The following is a 24,072-nucleotide window of genomic DNA, read 5'->3' as shown; positions in this document are numbered from 1 at the left end:
TATTTATATTTGTGTTACTGCGACTTCTTGTTAACACACAGCAGAACTTCATTTAACTAATGACGTGACGACAACCAACTGGCTGCACATGTGATGACTTTGGGCGTGTACGTGTTGAGTACATGCTGTCTAACTGGTTGTGCCCTGTTTGCCTCGCTTGACTTACAAATGATGTGAAACAGGCATGTATTAAACTACTTCACAATTGTAGGTATATATATTTTGGCTATATTTATGATTTTTGGTGGTTACATGTTTTAACTTTCTATTTAAGGCAGGACAGTGTGGGGAAAAAAAACACTTTTTTACATACTAGTCAGTTTTGAAATTTTGAGCTATTTTTACACGTCTTCTTTCAAATTAGGGGAAAGAAAACACCCACAATATATATGTAGATGTTTGTGTTGATATATGTAGATGTTTTAGTACAAGTTAGTGCTTATTTGATGAAATATTGCCTCATCTTCATATTTAAACATTCAATTTTTGAAAATTTGCAATACAAAAATAATTGCCTTCATATAAATAATCATATGGGAAGGTTTCATGGTAGTCTTTCAGTTTAACCAATAAATACGGGTTTCCAGTATTAAATTAAAGAATTCTACATTGCATATTTTAAAATGCTGCTTTCTCAAAATGTTTAATTTTTTGGTTACTCTGAGCCAGAGAAACATTCCAGTTTTATTTCTGTCTGTATTTGGAAGGGATTTTACAGGGATTTGTTTATGTATCATTCACAGCCTGGTTTATGTAACATTTTATTCCCAGAAATCATCACGGAAATTGATTTGTTTCTGGCTGTTGACGGTATTTTCTGATTTATGGAGGGGAAAATGTGAAAACCTTTGACTCTAACATATCAACACAAGGTAACAAGAATTTTGAATCTGGCTTTATCAAATGCTCAGATTTGTTTTTTCGAAATTAATGCAGAACAAGTGCATTTTTTTTTAGGTATATAATACCTCACTAGTGTATTTAAACCAATTCAGGAAACTTGTAGTGCAGCATATTGCTTTCTTATAGTAAGCAATCAACCGGGGAAGAGTCATGTTGAAATCTATTCGTTAAAAATGTTGCCCTTTTCATTTATAGTGTCTCCTAATTTTAAACACCTTGGGGCACAATAGTTGTTCATATTGTTAATGCATGGTGCATATTATTAAGTTATTACAGTTTAATTAAACTACCTCACAACCTACCAGGGTCCATGTAATTTTCTTTTATACATACATATATATATATATATATACTTTGGACCTCTATGTGGGTTAATTCGGCCCTGATGTGCAGTCGTGGAGATAAAAGATTGTGTGTCTGTCAGCAGATGAAGCTACTTTTCCATCTGCTGTGAAATGCCTAATTAAAACGATACTGATTCTGCGCAGTGCGCCTCTCCGTGCTTCATGACGTAACTGACGTTCCCTGTCAGAATCCAGGAAGTGGGTCGCTCGCTGTTGTTTGTGTTCGTTGGTCGCTCTTCGTGTCTGTTTTTCTGATTCAATTCAGCGCTTTTTGCGGGACGAAATGGCGACGTTTATTTCAGTCCCGTTAAAAAAATCCTCTGAGGTGGATCTGGTGAAACCGCTGGCGAAATTTGTCATAGCTTCATACCCAGCGGCCGAGGAGCAGGGAGAGTATGTCCGCGCCGTGGAGGAGCTCAACAAGCTCCGCAAGAACGCGCTGGGAAGGCCGCTGGACAAACACGAGAGCTCCCTGGAGATTATTCTCAGGTAAAAAACCGCCCTGTAACACCTGAACCAGCTGCCATTTGACTCATGCTCCGAGCGACCGTCTTACCGGTGGCGGTGTGTTAGCTTAGTCACTGCCGCACCCAGCAGGGTTAGCTTTGAGCTGCTAGCACTGGAGCTAAAGTTAGTAAAGCTAAAATGCTAGGAGGCGATTGTCCCCGAAATGACTGAGTCATATGTCTCTCCTGCCAAGTTTGTCCTGCGAGGATAATTCACACTTGACATGTTAGCCTGTTTAACTCAATTGCCACGCACTTAGCGGATAAAGTTAGCCTTGCTAGCTAAGTTGTCATCTATAGGCCTGCTCACTGAAATTATTCAAAAAAAACTCTGCATGTTTTACTTTAGCATTAGAATTAGCTTCAACATTCAGTTTAAACTTTATTGTCCCCAAAGGGAAACACAGAACACATACAGGCCTGGAGCCAAAACACAAGAAAATACCTAAAACATGCGCATAACAAAACAAAACAAATGTCAAACCTTTGCTATAAGAGACCATACAAGTTCAAGAAGGACTGTACGTGAATGTCAGCATATCATAAAATCTAAACATCGTTATTCAACTTCATCATAGTGGTCACTGTCATCTAGGGCTGCAGAATACTTAATACAAGACTGGCATTGTTTTGTTTTTCTGATAAATGAATACATACTGGTATTTTTATCTGATGACCTCAGGGATCGGAGATAGCAGTTTGCTTTGGGTGACACTCAGGTCAGGCTTTGTCTCACAGCTTCGTAGTACTGATTCAAATAGTTAAACAAATGAGTTGTGTGGCCTCCTTTAGTATAAGACACTGCTGACAGAGTGCCCCTTTTTGGTCAACATCAGCTTTTCAGTGGCCAAATTATTTTTATAGAACTGACACTGTGTTTTTATTGCAACTAAATCTTCCCTTTCCATGTTTCTCTACTGTTCCTTGCTCATTTTGTTGTGCACATGTGGATCCTGCATGTCAACAAACTCTGTATCTCGTGATTAAAGTAGACAAAATTAAAAAAAAGAAAAGAAAGAAAGAAAGACCTGTGTATCTAAGAACCTTGGAGCAGTGATCTTGTACAGACTTTTCTTGTAAAGTCAATGGGCAATGCAAATTTTCTTCATGTATTAGTCACCAAAACTTACCATCATCACCTGCCAGTTTCCATATGTAACAAGCTGACAAACATATCCATAGTTTAGTTGGATGCAGATTACAGAGATTAAAGTCTGTGTACTTAGGCTTCCCATTTAAACTTCCCAGAGTTGAATAAACTATGCAGCTACAGAGCGCCAGCAAGGAAAGTCCAGGCGTTGTCAGTTTTCCTGTTGGTCAGATGTCACATACAGTTGAGGAAAAACAGTGCTGCAGTGTTAACCGCTTTGCATAGAGGAACTGAGACCTAAATAGGATTGATGTTTGTCAGACAAAGTTCCTCTGTGTCCCTTGCGCCATTAATGTCACCTGGCTGTTAACTGATGCCTTGCCCTCATGTGACTACAAAGACTTATGATTGTTTAATGAGTGAGTGTTAATAGAGAAGACTTGACCAAGTTCGTGTAGTTCTCATACACCACCATCATATCTGAAAACCTGACTGTATATTAACCAGCATGCCCCACTTATAGGTGATACATAGGTGCAGACTTTGCCCTCTTTGATTTCAGTCTTTGTTCTCACTCACTCATGAGTCATTTTATGCACAGGGTTTGTCCAGATAACTTGAAGACCTGGGTATCGTTTGAAGGGTCCCGGTTTTCCATTTTTTGTCACTGTGAGCTACTTTGCAGCCACAGTGGAATTTTTTCGCAAGTGGCAAGTTCAGGCTCTTTAGCGCTTGAAAGATAAAACCAGCGCAAGGTGTTGAGTGCTAAAAGCTAAAGTGGGAATGCAGCCAAAAATTAAGTAATGCAGAAGCTCTCCTTACCTTTAGCCCGATAGGCCGCTTCCACTCATGTGACTCTGTAATGCTTTTCTGAGCGGCGCTGCCTGTCGCACCATGACTTCATGGTCACGTCTGACCAATTTCCATTTTCAGTCAGTTTAAATTATGGACGCACTGATCCAATATACCACATCAATATTGGCTCCGCTTTGAAGTTGTCACTGCAGTCTCCTCTTACTGTACATAAAAATAATCCCAGTACAGATTTAAAGTTTGGGAAAAAAAAGAGAGAGAGCTGGTGTCGGATCCATCACACTTTTATCGGTAAAAAAAATAATTATGCTACTTTTTAACAACTGGCCATGAAAAACAAATGAAAATAAGATTTTTAAGGCGTACTCTGGCTCATTTACAGGTACTTTTCCAGATTTTTGATGCATATTGTTCATTTGGTTTTTATATTGGTTTTATACTGGTTTTATGTGTTGATAGGACAGTGTTTGAGAAGAAGAAACTTTAGAAAAAGTTTCTTGCACATCTTGAAAATGATCACAAAACATAAAAAGATTTGCTGACAGTTTTTTTCTGGAGATATAACAAATTGACCAATAATCTAAATGTTGATAATTAGAAATCTGTAGATGTCCTGAGGTGGTTTATGTGTTAGATACTGTGTCTGTGGTTGTGGTCTGGCAGGATGAGTAGTCAGGAAAAAGCAAGAATGTCATACCACAGGAAGTGCAATGTGAAGTGAGGCAAATTAACTCAAACACGTCGTGCTGCAACTTTTTTTTGTCGCTCGATACAAAAGGAAAGCTTGCATGATTCTCATTTTTAATGACTAATCTACAAGAAAAGTTTGTCTGATAGAAAATAATTCACTCCAGTTTAGGGGTTCTTGGATGCACAAAGTTTCTTTAAACTTTCTTCCAATAACAGAGTTTGTTGTCATGCAGGCCCAACATGTGCTCCAGCAATAGGAATCAGAAACTGTGGAAAAGAAAGATTTGGTTGTGAAAATAAAAGCAAAGTCAGCTGTATGGAATTAATTCGGCTTTGGATTTTGACCAAAAACAAGTATTCTGTCGGCAGTGTCTTGCAGTTATTGCTGGTGAACAAGGCAACATGATGAATTTGCCTGACTATTTACATCACCAGCACAAAGCTCTGTATGATGAGTTTAAAACTAAATCTGAGTACCGTATAAACCACAAAGTAATTCTGGATATCTTGTTCTACCATGTAAAAAAGGTTTACGTTTTTTTTTTCAGTGTTTCGAAATACTTTTTTATCTAATATGTAGATGCACTCCCCTGTCATTGTACAATGATTAGTTCTTTCAAAATAGAATACTTCAAGTCATCTGGTGGAAACCCATGTACGTTTTCATATCGTATCCTATCATAAGATTTATCGCAAAGAAACAAAATAGCACAATGTCAGTTTTTTCCAATAGAGCGCATCCCTTGGCTCGCTGCACATGTTGTCTGTTAGCCATATGCCAGGTAGCCGTAGCGACAGGCCCTCTCCCTTTCACACCGAGCAGACACTGAGTTATTGTGTCACCATGGTGACCATTGTTTGGGTAGGACGTTAACCTGTAGGCACGCCTCATCTCAGTTTTCCTCTGAGCCTGTGTGTGTGTGTGTGTGTCCTTTTGTATTTGCATGGGAAACAAACTGTAAATGTGAGTAGTTCTATACGTGAAGCCAGATTTGTATGTTTGTAGTCAGGTCCACAGGAGTAAAGTCCATGAACTGGTAAGAGGGGATTTCCTAATTTGCCCCTCTGCATACTGTCATTCCTAATTATAGACCACTCACGTCACAGGCCACTGATACAGACACTGATAGCATGAAGAGCTGAGGCGCTGTCACTGGCTGCGTGCTCGCCTGCTCTGGTATTTTTCCTGACTCATTGTCAAGTGTCTCTGTAATGACAAAGCTTCCTCAAACCACAGATCTGCAGTTATGTCATAATACACTACACCTCTAGCTAGCTAGTAAACTAGAATTCACAGCTTACTTTTTGTCTAAAGTCCAGCTCAGTAATGATCAGAATAAAGATGTTTCTGTCTTGTGAATTGAAATGAATTTTTTGGTTTAGACACAAACAAAACCAGAGTTCTAATCCTGCTGTTACTTTCTCTCTACAGATACTATGACCAACTGTGTGCTGTCGAACCCAAGTTTCCCTTCTCTGAAAACCAGGTAATTGATTATACAATGCATAAGACTGTGTTACACTTAGTTTCCTAACAGAAGCACTTGACCACAAAGTGTCTCTCTGTCTCTGCAGCTCTGCTTAACCTTCACATGGAAGGATGCCTTTGATAAAGGATCGCTGTTTGGCGGCTCAGTCAAGCTCGGTAAGTGTAGCTTCTTATCAGGTGTGTTTGTACATCTGAAAGTATATGTGTCCATGTAGCAGTCTGTGCAAGCAGTAAATGCAGCTGGCTGCAGAAGGAGGAAATAATATTCCAAGGCGTAAAGCCAAATTCTAATTTTGCCCTTCAGGTACATATTTGTCATTCTGTCTTTTAATCCTTCTGTCTCTTTGTGTGTTTGTTGGTCTTGCACACACAGATACGAACACACACCCAATATGAAACAAAGCTTTCTGACAGTACATATGTCTTTGTTTTACTTTGCATTCAGAAACGGGCCTGACAAGATGTCATATAGAGTTTGAAGACAGATTTAAAACAAAAGTGTACGCGTTCAGTGTAATTCAGAGACAGACATGCCGTGTTCCAAACACATTCATAAAAGCTGTGTGAGCTCAATAAAAATTGATTATTCAGATTGCTCTTCATCGAAGTCCCAACTCTTCACATTTATCTTGTTCACACTTGAATCTTTTGTCCTCTGTGGGGACTTGTGGGAGTTCATGACTGGGATTCTTGTCAGTGAAATGTTGGCGAGAAAAATGAAGAAATAGAGATGTCGGCTGGAGAAAATGCCAACCCTACACAAACAACTGTTTCCAATAAACAGGAACTGGTCAATGTCTGACTCAAAATTGAAAGGATGACAGAAAGATTCCACTCTGTCCTCTGTGTATCATCATTTCTAACAGCAGGAAATCAATTTTAATGAATCCTAATATATTTAGTGGAAAATTTCCACTGTTCTATGAAAGTGAAAGAGTTCCCTTTAAATAGGGCTGAACAAATGACGCCTTTTAAATTGGGATTATAAGCAGTGAAATTAGCAAATTACAGAGACTGCATTTTAGGATATGCGTTGACCCAGGGTTGAAAATGTTGTGGTGTGATATCATATAACAAATTCATGCGTTCTCCTCGTGTGACAGTCACACGATGGTGTCTCACGAGGTAAAGCTCCATCACATGTTTTAAATCTATTTCATGGTGAATATTAAACTGAAGCTTGACTTATAAAAAAATATCACAAATCATATAACAGTCAGAAAAAACACAAAGGAATAGTTTCCCCCCAAATCGTTCACCCCTCGCTCTGACTAACAACTCCTTGTGTTTGTTTTTGTGCTGCAGCTTTGGCCAGTTTGGGCTACGAGAAGACGTGCGTGCTGTTCAATGTCGCAGCTCTGGCCAGTCAGATCGCTGCAGAGCAGAATCTGGACAACGACGAGGGACTGAAGGCTGCTGCCAAATACTATCAGGTGGGTGGAATACCACACAGTGTACTACCTGCTGGGAAATACCGTATGAACTGTATTTGTAGTGCTTTTCATGCACAGGAACAAACAAAACCAAACACAAACCCACATCAAACCAGAAAGTTTGGTCAAGCTTTACCGTTCAGTCAGATATGTACAGAAGTACTGCAGAGAGTACATGGAATGAGTTTCATGTTAAAATTCTAAATGTCCCCTGTGTCAGAAGTGAAGTGTTTTCTCAGGGAAATATTGAAAACCCTGTGGAGAACTTCTACAATCTGTACGGCTACAATTATTTTACGGCTGTGCTACTAATTGTGTGTTGTGTCTGCAGCATTTTATCCTCATTTTTTCGGCTGCATTTCCTCAGAATACATCAGGAGAAACACTAAACCGCTCATCCAGCTTCTTCTTAGACTTCAGGGAGACGATGTAAACAAAAGAGAGGAAGTAGTTTCATAAGTGAAATGCATTTTATGTCAGTATCTGCATTAACATTCACTGATGAGTAAATTTCAAGCATCTGCAGAAAGAGTCCGGTGGCCCATTTCACCACAACACAGAACTTTGACATGTTTCATTAATTAAAATAAACTCAGTGCTGCCGACACGAGCGTGAGAGAACCATGCAGGATTTGCAAATTTGTCTGCACTTTGCGAGTCTTTTGTGCAACATGATGGCACCGCCGCCTGTGATCTCTGTGTAAGCAGCGCTCGCAAATTGATTTCGTGAAATGCGCTCAGCGAGGATTGGCACGGTGGCTCGATCGTTTCCAGCAGGCGCGATGGAGGTGGAATGCGATGCAGCCGCTTTTAGTACACTCGAACGGTTGGAGATTTGCACTATAGACGGCCAGGACTGTTTTTGAAGTGCAGAAAAATCAGGTTATGTGAATTTCAATCTTGGCTGTAGTGTCTGATCTGTGTTTCTCTCTCTTTGTGTATGCCTCCCTCCAGCTGGCCAGTGGAGCGTTCGGTCACATCAAGGACACGGTGCTCTCTGCTCTGAACAGGGAGCCCACCATGGACATCTCCCCCGAGACTGTAGGCACTCTGAGCCTCATCATGCTGGCCCAGGCCCAGGAGGTCTTCTTCCTCAAAGCCACGTCAGGTACTAACTCTGCCACGCTTCTTCACATAAACACTGTAACTGTATTAGCTGCTCCTGTTGAGGTGACTGAACCTTTCAGCGCCGATAATGTCATGTAGAAAAGAACACAGATCAACTGTGCTGCTTTAAAAGTGCAATCTGTTCAGTTTTTTTGCTGTGTAGTGTATTTTGCAAGTCTCATGTCACAAATATAAAGAGGTGTTGTAGTTTGAATAAATGCAATCTTTATTTACAACTTCATGCTGGATTTTTATCTTGAGATTAATTTCTCGCGATGACGGGAGCACTTTTGATCCAGGTTGCACAAAGCGTCTGCCCCAGTTCTGTCAACAGCATTGCCTTTTTAAAGTTTTAAAGCGGCAAAGTTTTGAAGATTACATCATAAAAAGGCTCCCATTTGAAAATGTTAGACCTCTCATCTGCTGAGAAGTGCAGGTTTTAGTTGTAAATTAGTTTTGTAGGATGCAAGGGCAATTTCATCAGAGGGATGTTTTTAAATCGAGACGGTTGCCGCAGCTCCGAAAAACCCCCTCGGAGAATCTCTCCTAGGTAACATCCAGTTCGATTGAACCAAATGTCAGCGATCAGTTCAAAAAACCACAGCCGATCTGTTTGTGACGTGCGGTTTTCAAGAACACAGCCTCTTATCTTGAGTGTGTCCGCTGGTTGTATGACTTTACAAGTGGCCTCTTCACCCCATAGATAAGATGAAGGATGCTGTCATTGCAAAGCTGGCCAATCAAGCGGCAGATTTCTACGGCGACGCCTTCAAGCAGTGCCAGTACAAAGACAACCTCCCCAAGGTATGTGAAGAACACACACGCACACACAAACACACACACACACACAGTTACACACTAACCATGAAACCGCAGCAGACACATTCACAGTCAGCCATGTGTCCAGTGTGGTGCAGACACACAGAGTTTGGATCCTGTATGGCTCGGCGTGTGCATCGTCTCTGATTGTTTTGTGCGTGTGCTGTGTGGAAAACAGGCTCAGGTTGTGGGACTGTCCAATTCGCAACCTCTCTGTCCTCATTGGTCGACTTCCATCCTGTTCTCACTGTGATTGGTTGGTTCCTACTAAAACACAGTCGGACCTGTTTTCTTTCTGATTGGTTTTTCACCATCTAATCATAGGCATCTGAAGTACTCACTGTCTAACACTCTGACTGAAACACACACAGAAACACACACACCACCACCAAAGCTTCATGTTACACATTTTCTATTTTGAGGTTAAGTGAGTTAAAATAAAGTTTTATGTCTGTACATAACCTAATATGACGCCTTCAAATATGTTCAGTTTGCGGCCACAGAGGTGTGAAGAAACTAGAGAATAGTATATTTTAAGAAGCTGGAGAATTTAGAGATTTTTTTCTTCTTCCTTTTTAAAAAAAATACTCAAATTGATTAATCAATTATGAAACAATTTAATATAGATTAACATCCTGGCTGCTCTCCAAAGCTATAAACAACCATAAGAATCCTAATTTGAAATAGTGGCCTGTCTCAGCACCATGATAAAGGAAGAGTAAAACACCCAGTTGTATTATAATAAGGCAGATTTTGTTAACTAATGATCTCGTAGAAATAAAGCCAAATGACTGTCAATTTGAAGCCTCCATAAAGTGAATGCCCACCATGCTTCATTTTCATTTTACCTCGATTTTTATCACTCTCCCTCTTTGCCTGTTTTTCCTTTTCTGACAACGGGGCTCTTAGTTTGTAGTTTCCAGAGTTACTCGACTCTTTCAGCTGTAAGTCGAGCCTTTATTTTCCAGGGAGATTTCTTGCCAGGTGGCACAAACAATTGCAAAGTGAGAAGTGAGAACCTTATAGGGAACCGGCCTAAATGCAGACGGTGTTCTGTGGCTATTATTTTGCGCAATCAACATTTACTTTGTAATTATAAATTAAAGCAAAAAAATAAAAAAGAATTCTATTACCACTCTAAAAAGCGTGATGATTATTCAAAAAATAATCAGCAAAATAATCTGTGGTAACAGTCTTAATGCAAATGCAAACAAAACAAAGTCATGCCTACATTTAAAGATAATTGCCAGGTAAGTTTTATATGTTGTTTGATGCTTTAAGCCGTTTTCAGAGGGTTGATATTTCAAGTTAAATTGCTGCCGGTGATGCTACAGGCCATTGCTTTGACAGTGCTACACATGTTTCCAGAAAACTCTTTTCTAGTGGAGGTATCCATGAAGTTTTACAGTTGCTACCTGACTTAATAAATCACCAGTTTGAAAGAAGCTACAAGTTACTAAGAACCTTTTGAAGGATGCTTTTACTTGTATAGGATGAAGACGTCATGTTTTGTTTTCACACTGAACACAAGGTCAGGGACATCGATCCATATCTGGAAAGTAGCATCTGCGTTGTGCCCAAATACCTAAAATCCAACATGAACTGCTGTCATCACAAACACACACACACACACACACACACACACACACGGTTGTGGGTTGTTTGATGAAGGTGTAGCAGCTTTTGCTAAAAGGTTAAACACTCATGGCCTGTTCTGTTCTTCTCTCTCGTTGTCTTCCTTTCTTTCTGCATCCCTCGTGGTGGTGTTGGTGTTGGCACTTGGTTGTCTGTGTGTGCGCACGCTTGTGTTGTGTTTGCACACTCCTGACTGCTCGTGCCTGTTTGCGACTGGCTTTCGTGATGTCATCTGTGATTTGACCTCGCTGGTGTGCGTCTGCCATTTTGTGGTTTGCCTTGCCATCATGCGTGTGCGCGTGTGTATATATATGTTTGCGTGCCTGCGTGTTGCTCTGTGGTTGCCTCTCCCTGGTCAGTATTTTTATTTTCAGGAAGTGCTGCCGGTGCTGGCGGCCAAGCACTGCATCATGCAGGCCAACGCCGAGCTGCACCAGAGCGTCCTGGCCAAGCAGAAGAAGCGCTTTGGAGAGGAGATCGCTCGTCTGCAGGTACGCGGATTGACCGTGATTTTTATCTCGTTCCACGCTGTCAGCAAGCATCTGTCATAACTTCACATGATGTGCACATTGTCATTTTCATAAATTCCCCTCCGCAGTGCTTCAGAGAGAACTTCAGAGAAATTAGAATTTGACAGACTTGCCTTGAAGTTCCACATTAAAACCCAGAAAATTTATTCATGAAGTAAATTTTCCCTCCTGTTGATCACTTCAGCACGCAGCAGAGCTGGTGAAGACGGTGGCGTCTCGCTACGACGAGTATGTGAGCGTCAAGGACCTGAGTGACAAGATTAACCGAGCTCTCGCCGCAGCCAAAAAAGACAATGACTTTATCTACCATGACCGTGTGCCTGAAGTCAAGGACCTGGAGCATATCGGCAAGGCAGCGCTGGTCAAAGCTACCGCCATCACACCTCCAATCAGCCAGAAATTCACAGGTACGACACATAGACACACTTTCCTGCCACTCTACATGATTTGAGACATTTACATGTGACATTAAAATGGATTACACAACACACACAAATAAGTCTAAGAGAAACAACCATGTGGGACTGCTGCTGCCGCCGTTACCTCAAACTGTGGTCCTGACTGCAGCCAATGAATTAAAGCAAAAACAACATGCAGTATTTTTAAAAAATATTGATTTTGAGTGTTATTGATTATCTCAACTAATCGAGGCAACTTTACTCCACTCTTCAAGTAGATTGCAGAACACTGGTTGCTCATCACATCCATCATCAGGCTTTTTTTCTTCTTTTTTTTTTAAATCACATACTCTTAAACTGTTTCCCTCCCTCACACTGGAAAAATAAAACACACTGTGAGCTGAAATCTTTATAGCTAATTCCCATTTAAACACATTAAAGACAGCAGTCATTTATGGTTTGGACCCTCTCTTTATTATCTACTACTCTTTCACAGCAGATGGAATCTCATCTACAACACACGCTGACTTGATTTCTAATCAGTTGACTGTGTTGATCTTTTCAGACTTGTTTGAGAAGATGGTTCCCATGGCGGTGCAGCAGTCCATGAGCATTTACAACCAGAGAAAGGGGGAGACTGTGAACAGACTGGTGGGAACGATGAGGGAGGCTACCAATCTCTGCAACGGGTACGCTGCGCTGTCTCTATGAGTTGTTTTGCTTGTGCTTGGCGTTCATTGTCTTCCTATGAACATAACAATGAGTGCCTCTGTTAGGATATTGAAAAATTCATAACATAATGGAGCACTAGGTAGCATTAAAATGTCAATAAAACTACTCATGTTTCTAGTGTAGCGCTCTGAGTACCAGTCGAGCACGTCTATCACATTATTTGATGATACTAGCAAGTGCTTAAATTTGCTGTGTTTCATCGAACAAAAAGATGAACTTTATTTAAAAGTTTTAAAACAGTGGGGAAAAATTTTGGGTATAGAATAATTTTACAGTGCACAAATAAGATTAAACTTTATGAAAGCAGCTTTTTTTGGTCTCTAGGTAGAGGTTAGTGTTTGAGAAACCCTAATAACTGAGATGATGTGTAACTCCGGCAGGGTGTTGGCATCCCTAAACCTGCCAGCTGCTCTGGAGGACCTGTCCGGAGACTCTATCCCACAATCCATTGCTGAGAAGGCCAGATCCATTGTGCAACAGGGAGGACTGCAGAGCATCGAGCAGCTAATCAGAGACCTGCCTGAACTGTTGACTCGCAACAGGGAGATCCTGGACGAGGTGAGCGATAGAGGCACACGGAGACACGCTGCATTATAAATGACCACATACCAGAGGATAAACCTCTCACCCCTCAGTGCTTATTGTGATTAGAAATCACTTTCAAAAACTGAAAGAAGGCACTTTCAGAACTACAGGCTCCAAACAGCTTGTTTGTCATATGGCTTTGCTTTCTTGACTAAGTAGCATATGAATCTTATGCTGTTTAGAGGCTGACTTGGATGCCATGAAAGTTGGAGTTTTCCACCACCGACACCAGAAGAGCACATTAATGCTAAAAACTCATAATCGTTCCTAATGGCGGAAATCCCAGATTAGGATCATCACAGCAATCTAATCCACTGATCTCTGGGCCAAGGACTGTCTGTCCACCAGTTTCAGCCAACCCATTTTTAAAAAACATCTTGAAGGCAAACAAATAACAGACGGAAGGAAAAACATAAATCATAAAGCACAGTCTGCTTCCAAGTTTGTTGGCGGAGTTGAATAGTCCAAACCAAAATGCCCTAATTTCCCCAAAAAGCAGTCACTTGTGTTGTGTAGAGACACGGAGCCAAGCTGAAACTATAAAGTAAACAACTGCGGGCCAAAAACAGACTAGTCTTTATTGAGTTTTTTTTTTTTTTTTTCATGATTATTTTTAAACTCCAGTCTTGACTTTAAAACACATGAATGTAGTGCTGAAAGTATGAAGGAATTAATTGACAGGAAATTGAACCGACACAGAAAATCATCACCAATCTAAATTATTTGTTAAGAACAGTTATTGGCTTTTGCTTGTTGTACGGTGGGTATAAGGTGATTTCTAAAATAGCCCTCAGATATCTCATAATTATTGAGCACAAAGCCCAGGTGGCAAACGGCTACTGAGCGTGTTATTAAGGTGTTTTTAGTTTTGCTTAGCCAGCTCATCCTGTAGAACTCTAATGGTGTGGCTGCACCTTACTATCACTCTGTTATGGGGGGAAACGCACTCTGGCTTGTTTGTGTTTCTTTAAACAAATCACAGTCGTCTTGGGTGGATGCGGCTTCCGTGTTCCCACAGGAAGACGAGCACCTTCATTATGTAGATTACCCACCAAACAAACTCCTAACTATTTTCAGTATTGTAGGTTGCTACATGTAAGTTAATGTTATTGTTTCCCATAGTGAAGACGATTTTAAAAACAGTAATGCACGGAAAGCAAAACAGAAGCACAAAGGCACCTGAACTTAGTGTCCAATGGCAGGCTTATCCAATGGCAGCCGACATCCGGTGTGTCAGATTAAGGTGTTCACAACCGCTGTCTCCACTCAGCATGTGTGTGTTTTTGTCTATCAGTCTCTGAAGATGCTGGACGATGAAGAGACGACAGACAATGAGCTGAGAACCAAGTTCAACCAGCGCTGGAACAGAACCCCCTCTGGAGACCTGTACAAGCCCCTTCGTGCAGGTACAGCATGAAAACCTGTCACTCTTGTTTCCCTTTAGCCACGTATGTCTCCTTTTGTCTGTGACCTTACTCCTCATTTTTCCATTTAAAAAAAAATAAAAAATTCCTTTCTCCGTGTCATGTTCCCTCTAACTCCCCACCCTCCTTCTTCTCCCCCAGAGGGTGCTAACTTCCGCAACATCTTGGACAAGGCGGTGCAGGCCGACCAGGTGGTGAGAGACCGCTACAATGCCCACTGTGACATGATCACCCTGCTGTGTAAACCCGAGAACGAGCTCAACGCTGCCATCCCCTCCGCCAACCCGACCAAGACACTGCAGGGCAGCGAGGTCTGTCCATTGTCTTCGTATTTTTTTTGTTTGTAAGACCAGATAATGTGAAAAGTTTTTCTAGTTATGGTAAGTTTTTTGAGTTTGGAGTGTGTGTCACGTCATCCAGAGGCCTTTTCTGTGTCACATAAACACAGACTCCTCCTGCACCAAAAACACCCGGTGGACGCTGTGTGCTTTATAGCCCTTTCCCTCCTCCCCACAGTAGCTCCATTTTTCATTTTGTTTGCTGACTTTGCATTGTGTTTCACTGGGGAGCTTAAATAACTAAGCAAGCAGAACTGGGAAAGAGCGAGGAAGAGGTGCACGTCTCTCCAGCTACAGTGTTTTCAAACAAAAGGTGTTGAGCTGTGCTGTAAATTGCTCTCACCATGACAAGGGTGAGAGGTCAGGCATTAAATAAGGCTAGCGCACCGAAGGAGAAAAACGGATGGAAAGGTGAAGGTGTCATGTCCCCACCAGGTAGTGAACGTGCTGCGCTCCCAGCTGGCCCAGCTGGACGAGATAAAGAAGGAGAGGGAGACCCTGGAGGGGGAAATCAAGGCCGTGACCTTTGACATGTCCACCACCTTCCTGACGGCGCTCGCCCAGGACGGAGCCATCAACGAGGAGCAGCTGTCCCTCTCTCAGCTCGACCAGTTGTACAGCGCCTACAACCAGAGGGTGCAGGCCAGCCTCCGCTCACAGGAAGAGCTGCTGGGACAAGTTCAGGTACACAAACGCACGCACAGTCTCCGTAGAAAGCACCGATTAAGCAGCAGTGTGGCCTCTTGTTGATTTCTTTTATTAGTTCATGTGTCTGCACTGCTCCACTAAAATTACTGAACAAGCATTAAAAAAAAAAGAAGCTTATCTTGGCCGCTGATCTCCATCCGAGCTAGAAAAGTGAATTTCTTTACTGGAATTTTCTGAAGTATTACCCGTATCAAACAAAAACCACATGCAAGCAGTTCACACAGTTCACACAGCAGGTGCAGATGAAGTCCAAAGAAGTGAATAAAATCTGGTTTGGCCTCTGAATGGCAAAGTGCCTTGTGTGCAAAGAAATATCTCCAGTTTACAGTGCATGAATATACTTCTTACTAAGTGGCAGAGGTTAACCACTTCAGTCTGAGCTTCACTCTTCTCACCCCTGTGATCTTCCTCCAGACGTCCCACCAGGAGTTCAGCAGTCTGAAGCAGTCCAACACGGAGGCCAACCAGAGGGAGGAGGTCCTGAAGAAGCTGGCTTCAGCCCACGACAGCTACGTTGAGATCAGCAGCAACCTGCGCGAAGGCACCAAGGTACTCACTCAGCACAATGCCGGCACACACCAGCCTCAGCAACCAGGCTGCGATAATGCATATCTCGTCAGAAACTTTCCACTTTTGTTTGTGTTTTTTTGCGCGTCAAGGTGGTTTGCAAAGCAGGTGATTTATTTTTTTGCCCCCTTTTTTGTTCCTCCCTCCTCAGTTCTACAACGACTTGACAGAAATCCTGCTTAAGTTCCAGAACAAATGCAGCGACATCGTTTTCGCTCGTAAGACAGAGCGGGATGAACTCCTCAAGTACGTACCTACCGGGTTTTTATTCATTTCACTGATTTGTGTGACAGTCATTTTAAGATTGAAGGGTCGGCTGATAAGGATTTCTTTCTAGTTTTTTGTCTGATCTTGAGTTTTAACACTGAAGGCAACAGCTTTAGTTTCACAAAGTGTTACAGGAGTAATTTCTTTCTTTCATATTCAGGTAGTCAGGAATGATTTTGGGTAGGAGTAGTTATCCTCAGGCCACCTGATCAACCTGACAGTAGATGAGAGGCTGTCAGGTCCTAATGTGAGGAAAACACTACAGCCAATTGTGACGTTTGAATTCTGCTTGCAGGGAGCTGCAGCAGAGCATCGCTCGAGAGCCCAGCGCTCCATCCTTCAACGTTCCTGCCTATCAGAGCACCCCTGCTACCCCCGGTACCCCCGCTGCCCCTGCTGCCGGCCCAACCCCCGCACCCAGAACCGTCTTTGTAAGTAGCTAAACCCTGAATGCCTGAGCTTTATAGAAGTCTGATGGCGCTGTACTGATCTGTGTCTCTGCCTTCTAGGCCGGGCAGCCTCAACAACCCCAGCCGCCTAAGTCCCAGCCCCCAGCCAGACCACCTCCACCGAACTTCACCCCTCAGGCTGTCGCCACCAATCCCACCAACACACCGCCCACTGGCGCCCCCAGCAACAACCCACCACCTGTGGCCCCTCCCTCCCAGGCCCAGGGACCACCTTACCCCGCCTACCAAGGCTACCCACAGTGAGTTTTCCATCCCAGCGTAGAAGAGTCTGAACACAGTTTGACCTGCATTAGTTTTGACTATTGGCCTCCTTTTTGAGCTTGCTTTTACCAAAATCAAATCAAATCTGTTCTCTTTCATCTTTCTTTGTTTACTAGCAAAAGGCAATTTAGAAAACATCCAGGTATCAGGCTTCTAATTTTTCAGCCAATGCTAACCTTCTCTGTCACCGATTAACATGACAAACGCTGTACCTTATTGATGCGGATTTTAAAATGACTGATAAACTTGGCCGCTGTGAGGTGAGCAAGCTCTCTGTGTCTGCCAACGATTGATAGTGAGTGAGAAGAAACATCACTCTGCAACGCCACAGTACGACTCAAAGTGGACTGAGCAGAGAGATGATTCCTCTCGAGATAAATGACCCCAATGATCAGTTTTCTGAGAATCTTCCAGTCGAATGCGTATCGATATTTTAAGCTCATCAAGTTAATAATTCAGTACACGCAGTCCAGTATTTGGAGCAAGTAATTTGTGGGAAAAAAAAAAAAGGTGTAAAAATGAGTAGGCCACAGCTGTGATTACAGTGTGATGATGACACACGTCCACGTCTTCATTTGCTCATCTCGTTTTCATGTTGCAGCTACAGGTTGAATGTAAATTAAGCTGCCACCAAAAGTACAGTCTCTCAACATCATACAATTTTTAAAATCAGATTTAATTTTACTTGTTGCAAATGTTTTAAGGGAAACCTAATAGGATACTGTAAGCGTGCATTCCTATTTGGCAGGTTTGTGTCGGTTAAATTGAACACAGCACGGACTGAATGAATGGAAAGCAGGTTGCGTTCTTTTGCCGACCTGGTTCTTCTCATCATTGTTTCCTGTTTCAGTTCAGTTCAGGCGTCGGAATACTCTTCAGCATATCTTCGTTTCTGGTCCTTCTTTGACTCTTTCATGCATTTTATTAGCTCGTCCTGAGCTCTCAGCTGGTAACAGTGCCATCACATTATGGAAAAACTAATCAAACAAGTGTGAGTAGTCCAGCACACATTGTTTTGGTGATTCGTCAAGTTTCATTGGAAATTGTAAGTCCTAAAAGCTGTCCAATCAGGTTGTGATCTTATATATATGGTATTTGTTTTGTATCTTTGGTGTGAGAGTAAAAATGTCAGTGTGGAAGCTAAACAAAACAGGACTAACGTGGATCATTTCTGCAAAGTGTGAAGATGCTATAAAACCCCAACCATACCTCTAGCTCTGTATACTGAGGTCAGATAGTGTGTCCTGATTATTTCAGGATTACTTGTTTCACAAGTACTTTGCTGTTTTTCAAAATTTTAACAGAGATGTAGCCCAGTTGTCCAATTTGGCTGAACTGGAAACAATGGATTTGACTGAGTACCTGTTTCAGCTACAAATAACACACGATGGTTGAGATCTAGCTGAAGGCCTCTCTGAAACTTCCTTCGTCCGTTGTTGTGTCCGTGCAGGTACTTCCAGATGCCCATGGGCTACAACCCCTACCCTTACGGCCAGTACAACGTGCCCTACATGCCCTACCAGGCGACCCCAGGACAGGGCGGATACCCAGGAGCCCCTCCAGCAGGACAGCCCTACCCCGGCTACCCCCAGCAACCGCCCCAGCAACAGCCCTACTACCCTCAGCAATAACTCTCCTCCTGGTCTCCTCATTCCTCCTCTCACATGTTAACACCAAATAAAAATATGTCCCCAGCAATAACACTTCATCTCCGTCAGCCCTTCCCCCTCTGATATTTTTTCTCACTAACAGCAGCTGTTTGAAGGCGGACCTCAGAGCTGCTTTGCACTTCTCCCTGAAAACCTTCAATACTTTTGCGTACTTTATTCCATACTACCCAAAAAAAAAAAAAAAAAAGGTTTCTTTTTCACGTCATCTTCATCTCATTTTTTCTGGATTCTGACAGCACTTTTCCTAAACTATCTTTACCAGTGCACTAACCCCTCCCCTCCTTTTTCCTGTGAGGTTATTTTTTATGTACTCATTTTCTAATAGTTTTGATGATTTTGTTTAATTTAAACCCTAACCCGTTCCCTCTGACAACTGACCGAGCTGGACTGCTGTACAACACTCACGGAGGCGAGCAGAGTCCCAGAATGGCTCTTCGTTTCCTGGTTCTGGGAGTGTGTGTGTGTGTGTGTGTGTTGGGTGGGTGGACGGGTGGTCATTACTGGTCACACCACTGATGGGAGGGCACAGCCACATCCTCACTCTCCCCCCCTTCACACCCACTCAATCAACCCCCAGTGCTTCTATATCAACTATATTCCTATTTTTGTAATGAATACTGATGCCTCTCTGACGTATAAACCTATAAAAACGAATGGCCTGCAGGTTTTCTAATGTAGATGATGACTGTTGAGAGTTGTGCTCTCTTTTTTTTCTTTCGCTCTTTTCTCTCTCACCCCGGGAATGTGGGTTTTATTTCTGTGTTACAATCAGAGGCTGTACAAGTGGGAGAAATGGTTCTATTATATAAATATATGTATAAATAAGACTCTGTATGTGGTTAACCAAGACACTCTGTGTGCTGCACTCTCATGCTCTTTGTGTTTATTTTTATTCCTCAGCTCTAATGTGATTAAAAACAACTGCCAGCCAGAATTTGTCCGTAAATGTTGGACGTCTTGTTCGGTTAAAAGTGTGTTCCACTTTTTTTTTTCTGATATCAAACTGGAGATATTGTAAAGCAGCCAGAAGAGGGCAGTCCTGCAGCTCACAGGGGGAGCAGCGCTTCACCTGCCATTGTTGCTGCTTCCAGCCAATCGGAGCGCGAGTCGTCCCGTCCAACTCATCGGACGCCTTTTGACCCCCCCGAGCACTGGGGGCAGATCCCATTTAGATGACATGCAAATTACGTTCCAGTGAGGTCGTGATCTCATCCAATCATATTCCCCCGCAGGTGATTTCTCCACAGACAGATTTCATCCCCAGATATTTATTCAGTGTCAGGAGACGCTAATGATTTCACATATCTCCTCCCTGTGTGTGTGTTTCAGAGTGTGTGTGTGTGGTAGGGAGGCAGATGGCAGCGCAGTGTGATGTCTGGAAGGATGCATGGAGATGTTGGCAGAGAGCTGCTGGTCCCCTGCCTGCATCCATCACTCCACCTCTCTCCATTTTCCCCTCTCTTCTCTCTGTCTAATCTGTCTTCTCGAGTTCCTATCACCACAACTCTTTTAACAACCCCACCATATTTCACTTAATTTTCCACTCTCCCCATCCTTTTGTTTTCTGTCCTATTTTACTCTCTTCATCATATTTTTGCTTTGTTCTTAAGCTTGTTTTTTTTTTTTTTTTTCCCTTCTTCTCAGCATACCACCTGTCTTTTTATATCCTCAGCTGCTCTGTCCTCCATTTTTTTCCCCTCTCCCCTGGCTCATCTGTTTTTGCTTACCATTCGTCTGTCCTTGCTGTCCAATCTGCAAATCGTTGGCAGTGAGTTATCCACACCGGTCAGTATCTCTTGGCTCATAAACGTCTCATAACATTACGTCAGTCTCCGGTGTGCACGCGTGTGCGCTTGAGAGTGAAACTCACGAGGATGCACACTTTTAATCAGCTCTAACAGCTCACATCTCCTACTGGAAGTGACACAACACGTACACACTGCCATGTTGCTCCCTCTGTATCCATCTATACGGCGTGCCGTTGCTGCCAAAGCCAATTGTAGCTCTGAATGTGTTTATCAAAGGTGTCTGTGCATCTCAGGCGCTTAATTTTAACAAGACGTTCTCCATCGGAGGAGTGTCATATTTTAATTGGTCTGAAACAGAATAAAGGCAGCGAACGGAGCACTGCAGTGACAGGCATTAATTACCTTCTGCCTAATGGCTCCCAAACTCAGCACTCAGCCATATTGGTGCTCACACTATTCTTACTCCCCCACTCTTTTCTCTCCTCCTCACCATGTGTTTGTCCGTAATATGGCTGAATCAAGGGTTTTTCTTTGGCTATGATGTTGATAATTACACAGAAACACTCGATTAAGGAAACCAGCAACCAGGGAGGCTTCTGCCTCGGGGGCTATTCTTCATTTGCCCTGAGGCGTGAGAGCGTGCTGTAGCTCGGTTAGTTAAAAATAAAAATAGCACAAAAACACATACATAGCCACACATTTAGTCAAGTGTTGCAACTGAGTTCTAGCTGCTGAGAATCAATTAATACTTCAAATAGCTATTAAAAAGTAAACTGTTGGAGGAACTGGCTGTACAAGTCATAAATAGTGTTATATAATATAATAATGTTGACAACAAGTGGCAGATAAACAGCGAAAGTAAGGATATGTACTGTTAAAGTAGTAAATAACTCAAAATAACTAATGAAGAAAGGATGGTTCTAATAGGTTGAAGGAATTAATATACCATATTTGCAATTGTTACCTAAAATAGTGCATGAATGTTTTAAAAATGGACTCTTAATAGTTATCTGTAGCGGTTAAAAGGCTGAATCATGATAGTTACAAGTGGGTAAAGTGTAGTAAAACGAAAGACAAATGGTTAAAACTGTTAGCTAAGAAATAAACTGTGGTTGAAATTGTCCGCTAAAATAATTAATAAATGGGTAAGATAGTTTGCTAACATTAGCTAAACCATGGTCTGAATATTAAGTTAAAAGCACTTCAAATTAATAGCTAAAATAAATCAATAAATGCTGAAATAGACAGCTAAAAGTTATCTTTGGTAGTTAAATGGTTGAATGGTTAAAGTTAGCAATTAAATAATTGGTGGTTTAAACACAGCTACCAGCTAAAACTACTAAATAGTGGCTAACTGAATAATATCAGCTTTAAGCAGTGGGTCAGCTGCAGTAAAAGATAAATGCTGTGAAAGTAAAGACTATAAATGGCTAAAAAATACCTGTGATTAGCTAATGAATAAATCATGGTTTACATCAACAGCTAAAGCAATTTATAAATGGTTGGGGAAAAAAACAACTGCAAGTAATAGTTAGCATTTAAAAAGTTGAAATTATTACTAAAATAATGTCTAAATGGTTGAACTACAAAGCTAATAGTTATCTGTAGCGGTTAAATGTCTGAACAATGTTAGCTACAAGTGGGCCAAGCGTAGTAAAAGCAAAAGATAATAAATAGTGGAAAAGTAGTAAATAAATAACTACAGATAGCTAATGAATACCCTGAATTTATAATTGTTAGCTTAAATAATTTATAAATGGTTGAAACAGCTTGCTAAGATTAGCTAATCAGTAAGTCACGGTCTGAATATTAAATCAAAAACACTTCAAATTTTTAGCTAAAATAACGGTATAAATGGCTGAAATAGAGAAATAAAAATTTTCCATCATGGTTAAATTATTCTGTTGTAGTAGCTGTAAGTATTGGGTAAACTGTAGTAATAAGTGAATAAGTAGTTGGGATAGTTAGCTAAAATTAGCAAATGTATAAATCATAGTTTAAATTTATAAACAACTAAAGCTAACAAATAGTGACTAATTGGTTGACTCATATTAGCTATAAGCAATGGGTAAACGAGCAAAGAATAAATAGCATAAAAGTTGTAGATAAATGGCTAAAATTAGTCAAAATATAAATCATGGTTTAAACATTAGCTAAAGAAATTAATAAATAGTCGAAACAGACAGTTAAATGGCTAAATAATGTTAGTTAGCCCCCAAAAAATGTGGGTAAACTGTTGGATAAAATTCTACAATAAATCACAGATAAGTTATATTATGTAACTAAATGTAATGGATAAATGGTGTAAACATTTCTGTTATGTAAAACAATCTAGAAACAAAATGCACTTTTATCTACTGACGGTGTTAAATCTCAGCTGAACTGTATCAGTAAAGGTGTTTATCTTCATTTGACTGAACTGAACCAGAAAACGCTGCTTTAATCTACCTGTTTGCAGTGATTTTTTATTGTGCTGCTCTTTTCCTTTGTTCTTGCTTCATAAACTGCACCATAAAGGTGAAGTGTGAGAATCTTGAAAAAAAAGCTAGAGTGCTGAAATCTCTTTTGTGGTGATGATTTGCTCGACCATCTATCAGCTTAGCGTGGCGTCGCCTGATCATTCTCCCCTCAGTGAAACAGCTCCGTGGCCCTGGTATGTGCAGTTTTTTTTTTTATTTTATTTTTTCCTTCAACCACAGAAGCGAGATGCCTGAAATAGCTCTGATTGACAGGTATAGAGACACAGTTACTATAACAACTACCTCCTGGCTCTCATGAGCACTTCTTCTCTTCCTCTCCACCCCCCTCCTCACCTCTCCTCTTTTCATTTTCTTTTACCAGCTCTCCTTTTTACCCCCCATCTCCCTCTCACCCCCTCACTATGTGCATGTGTGGGTGTAGAGGGAAAGAGATTATGAAAAAGAACTCGACTGCAATATTCCTTCACATGGAGATGTTTGTGTTGCAAGATAGAGAGGCCTGGCACCAGCTATTGGATCTAACCTGTGTGGGTGAGGGTAGGCGAGAGTGGGAAGATGAAACATGCTTATACAACACGGGCAAATAAGCCTTTTATATTCTTTTCGTGTTTCCTTTTTGGTGCCTGTTCCTCTGTCAGGTTGAGCTGCTCCGCTTGTATAATCAAGCCGGTCCACCGCGTTGTGCTGCTGCTGCTGCTGCATGTGTGTGTGTGTGTGTGTGTGTGTGTGTGTGTGTGTGTGTGGGCGTCTTTGCATGCGTGCGCGCATTTTGTGTCAGCTAGCGGCACAGTGAGGCCACCCGATATGATGAGTGAATTTCAAGCACGATAGGATCTAGTGGGACTGACACCGGAGAGCGCAGACAGAAAGTGTGTGTGTGTGTGTGTGTGTGTGAGCTGCTGGGAAGAAGACGGACGTCATTGCTGCCACCTGCTTTAGTGGGACAAAGGCCAGACACATACACACACATTTGCATATGCAGACAGCCAAGCAGAGGTCAAAGCAATCTCTTAACATAGCATTAATGATATGATTTACTTAACCTTCTTACGCTCGAGCTATCTC

At 41.7% G+C, this 24,072-nt stretch overlaps 1 protein-coding gene across 2 annotated transcripts; it reads left to right on the top strand.

The window, feature by feature from the left end:
• The first annotated feature begins 1,435 nt into the window (after positions 1-1,435).
• pdcd6ip (programmed cell death 6 interacting protein) lies at positions 1,436-19,725 on the top strand. 2 transcript variants are annotated; one of them, XM_008290497.1, is made up of 18 exons: positions 1,436-1,736; positions 5,779-5,833; positions 5,922-5,991; positions 7,141-7,268; positions 8,223-8,376; positions 9,079-9,179; positions 11,204-11,320; positions 11,544-11,766; positions 12,323-12,446; positions 12,870-13,047; positions 14,369-14,480; positions 14,640-14,809; positions 15,272-15,520; positions 15,959-16,093; positions 16,263-16,357; positions 16,674-16,809; positions 16,888-17,087; positions 18,560-19,725. In XM_008290497.1, the coding sequence occupies exons 1-18, from the start codon at positions 1,531-1,533 to the stop codon at positions 18,738-18,740; spliced, it is 2,634 nt and encodes an 877-aa protein (XP_008288719.1). In that variant the 5' UTR covers positions 1,436-1,530; the 3' UTR covers positions 18,741-19,725. The 2 variants fall into 2 exon arrangements, with proteins under 2 accessions (XP_008288719.1, XP_008288718.1); XM_008290496.1 differs by having other exon boundaries at positions 11,189-11,320.
• Positions 19,726-24,072: the final 4,347 nt, after the last annotated feature.

The sequence above is a fragment of the Stegastes partitus genome, unplaced genomic scaffold, assembly GCF_000690725.1.
Source record: "Stegastes partitus isolate 25-593 unplaced genomic scaffold, Stegastes_partitus-1.0.2 Scaffold676, whole genome shotgun sequence".
Lineage (NCBI taxonomy): Eukaryota > Metazoa > Chordata > Actinopteri > Pomacentridae > Stegastes > Stegastes partitus.
The sequence above is the reverse complement of the archived record's forward strand: the minus strand, read 5'-3'. Positions and strand labels throughout refer to the sequence as shown.

Excerpts from the sequence above, each read along its gene's own strand:
- pdcd6ip (XM_008290496.1), top strand. The coding sequence starts at position 1,531 with ATGGCGACGTTTATTTCAGTCCCGTTAAAAAAATCCTCTGAGGTGGAT. Across the intron at positions 16,094-16,262 it reads ACCTGCGCGAAGGCACCAAG|TTCTACAACGACTTGACAGA; the intron begins GTACTCACTCAG and ends CTCCCTCCTCAG. Across the intron at positions 16,810-16,887 it reads CCGCACCCAGAACCGTCTTT|GCCGGGCAGCCTCAACAACC; the intron begins GTAAGTAGCTAA and ends TCTGCCTTCTAG.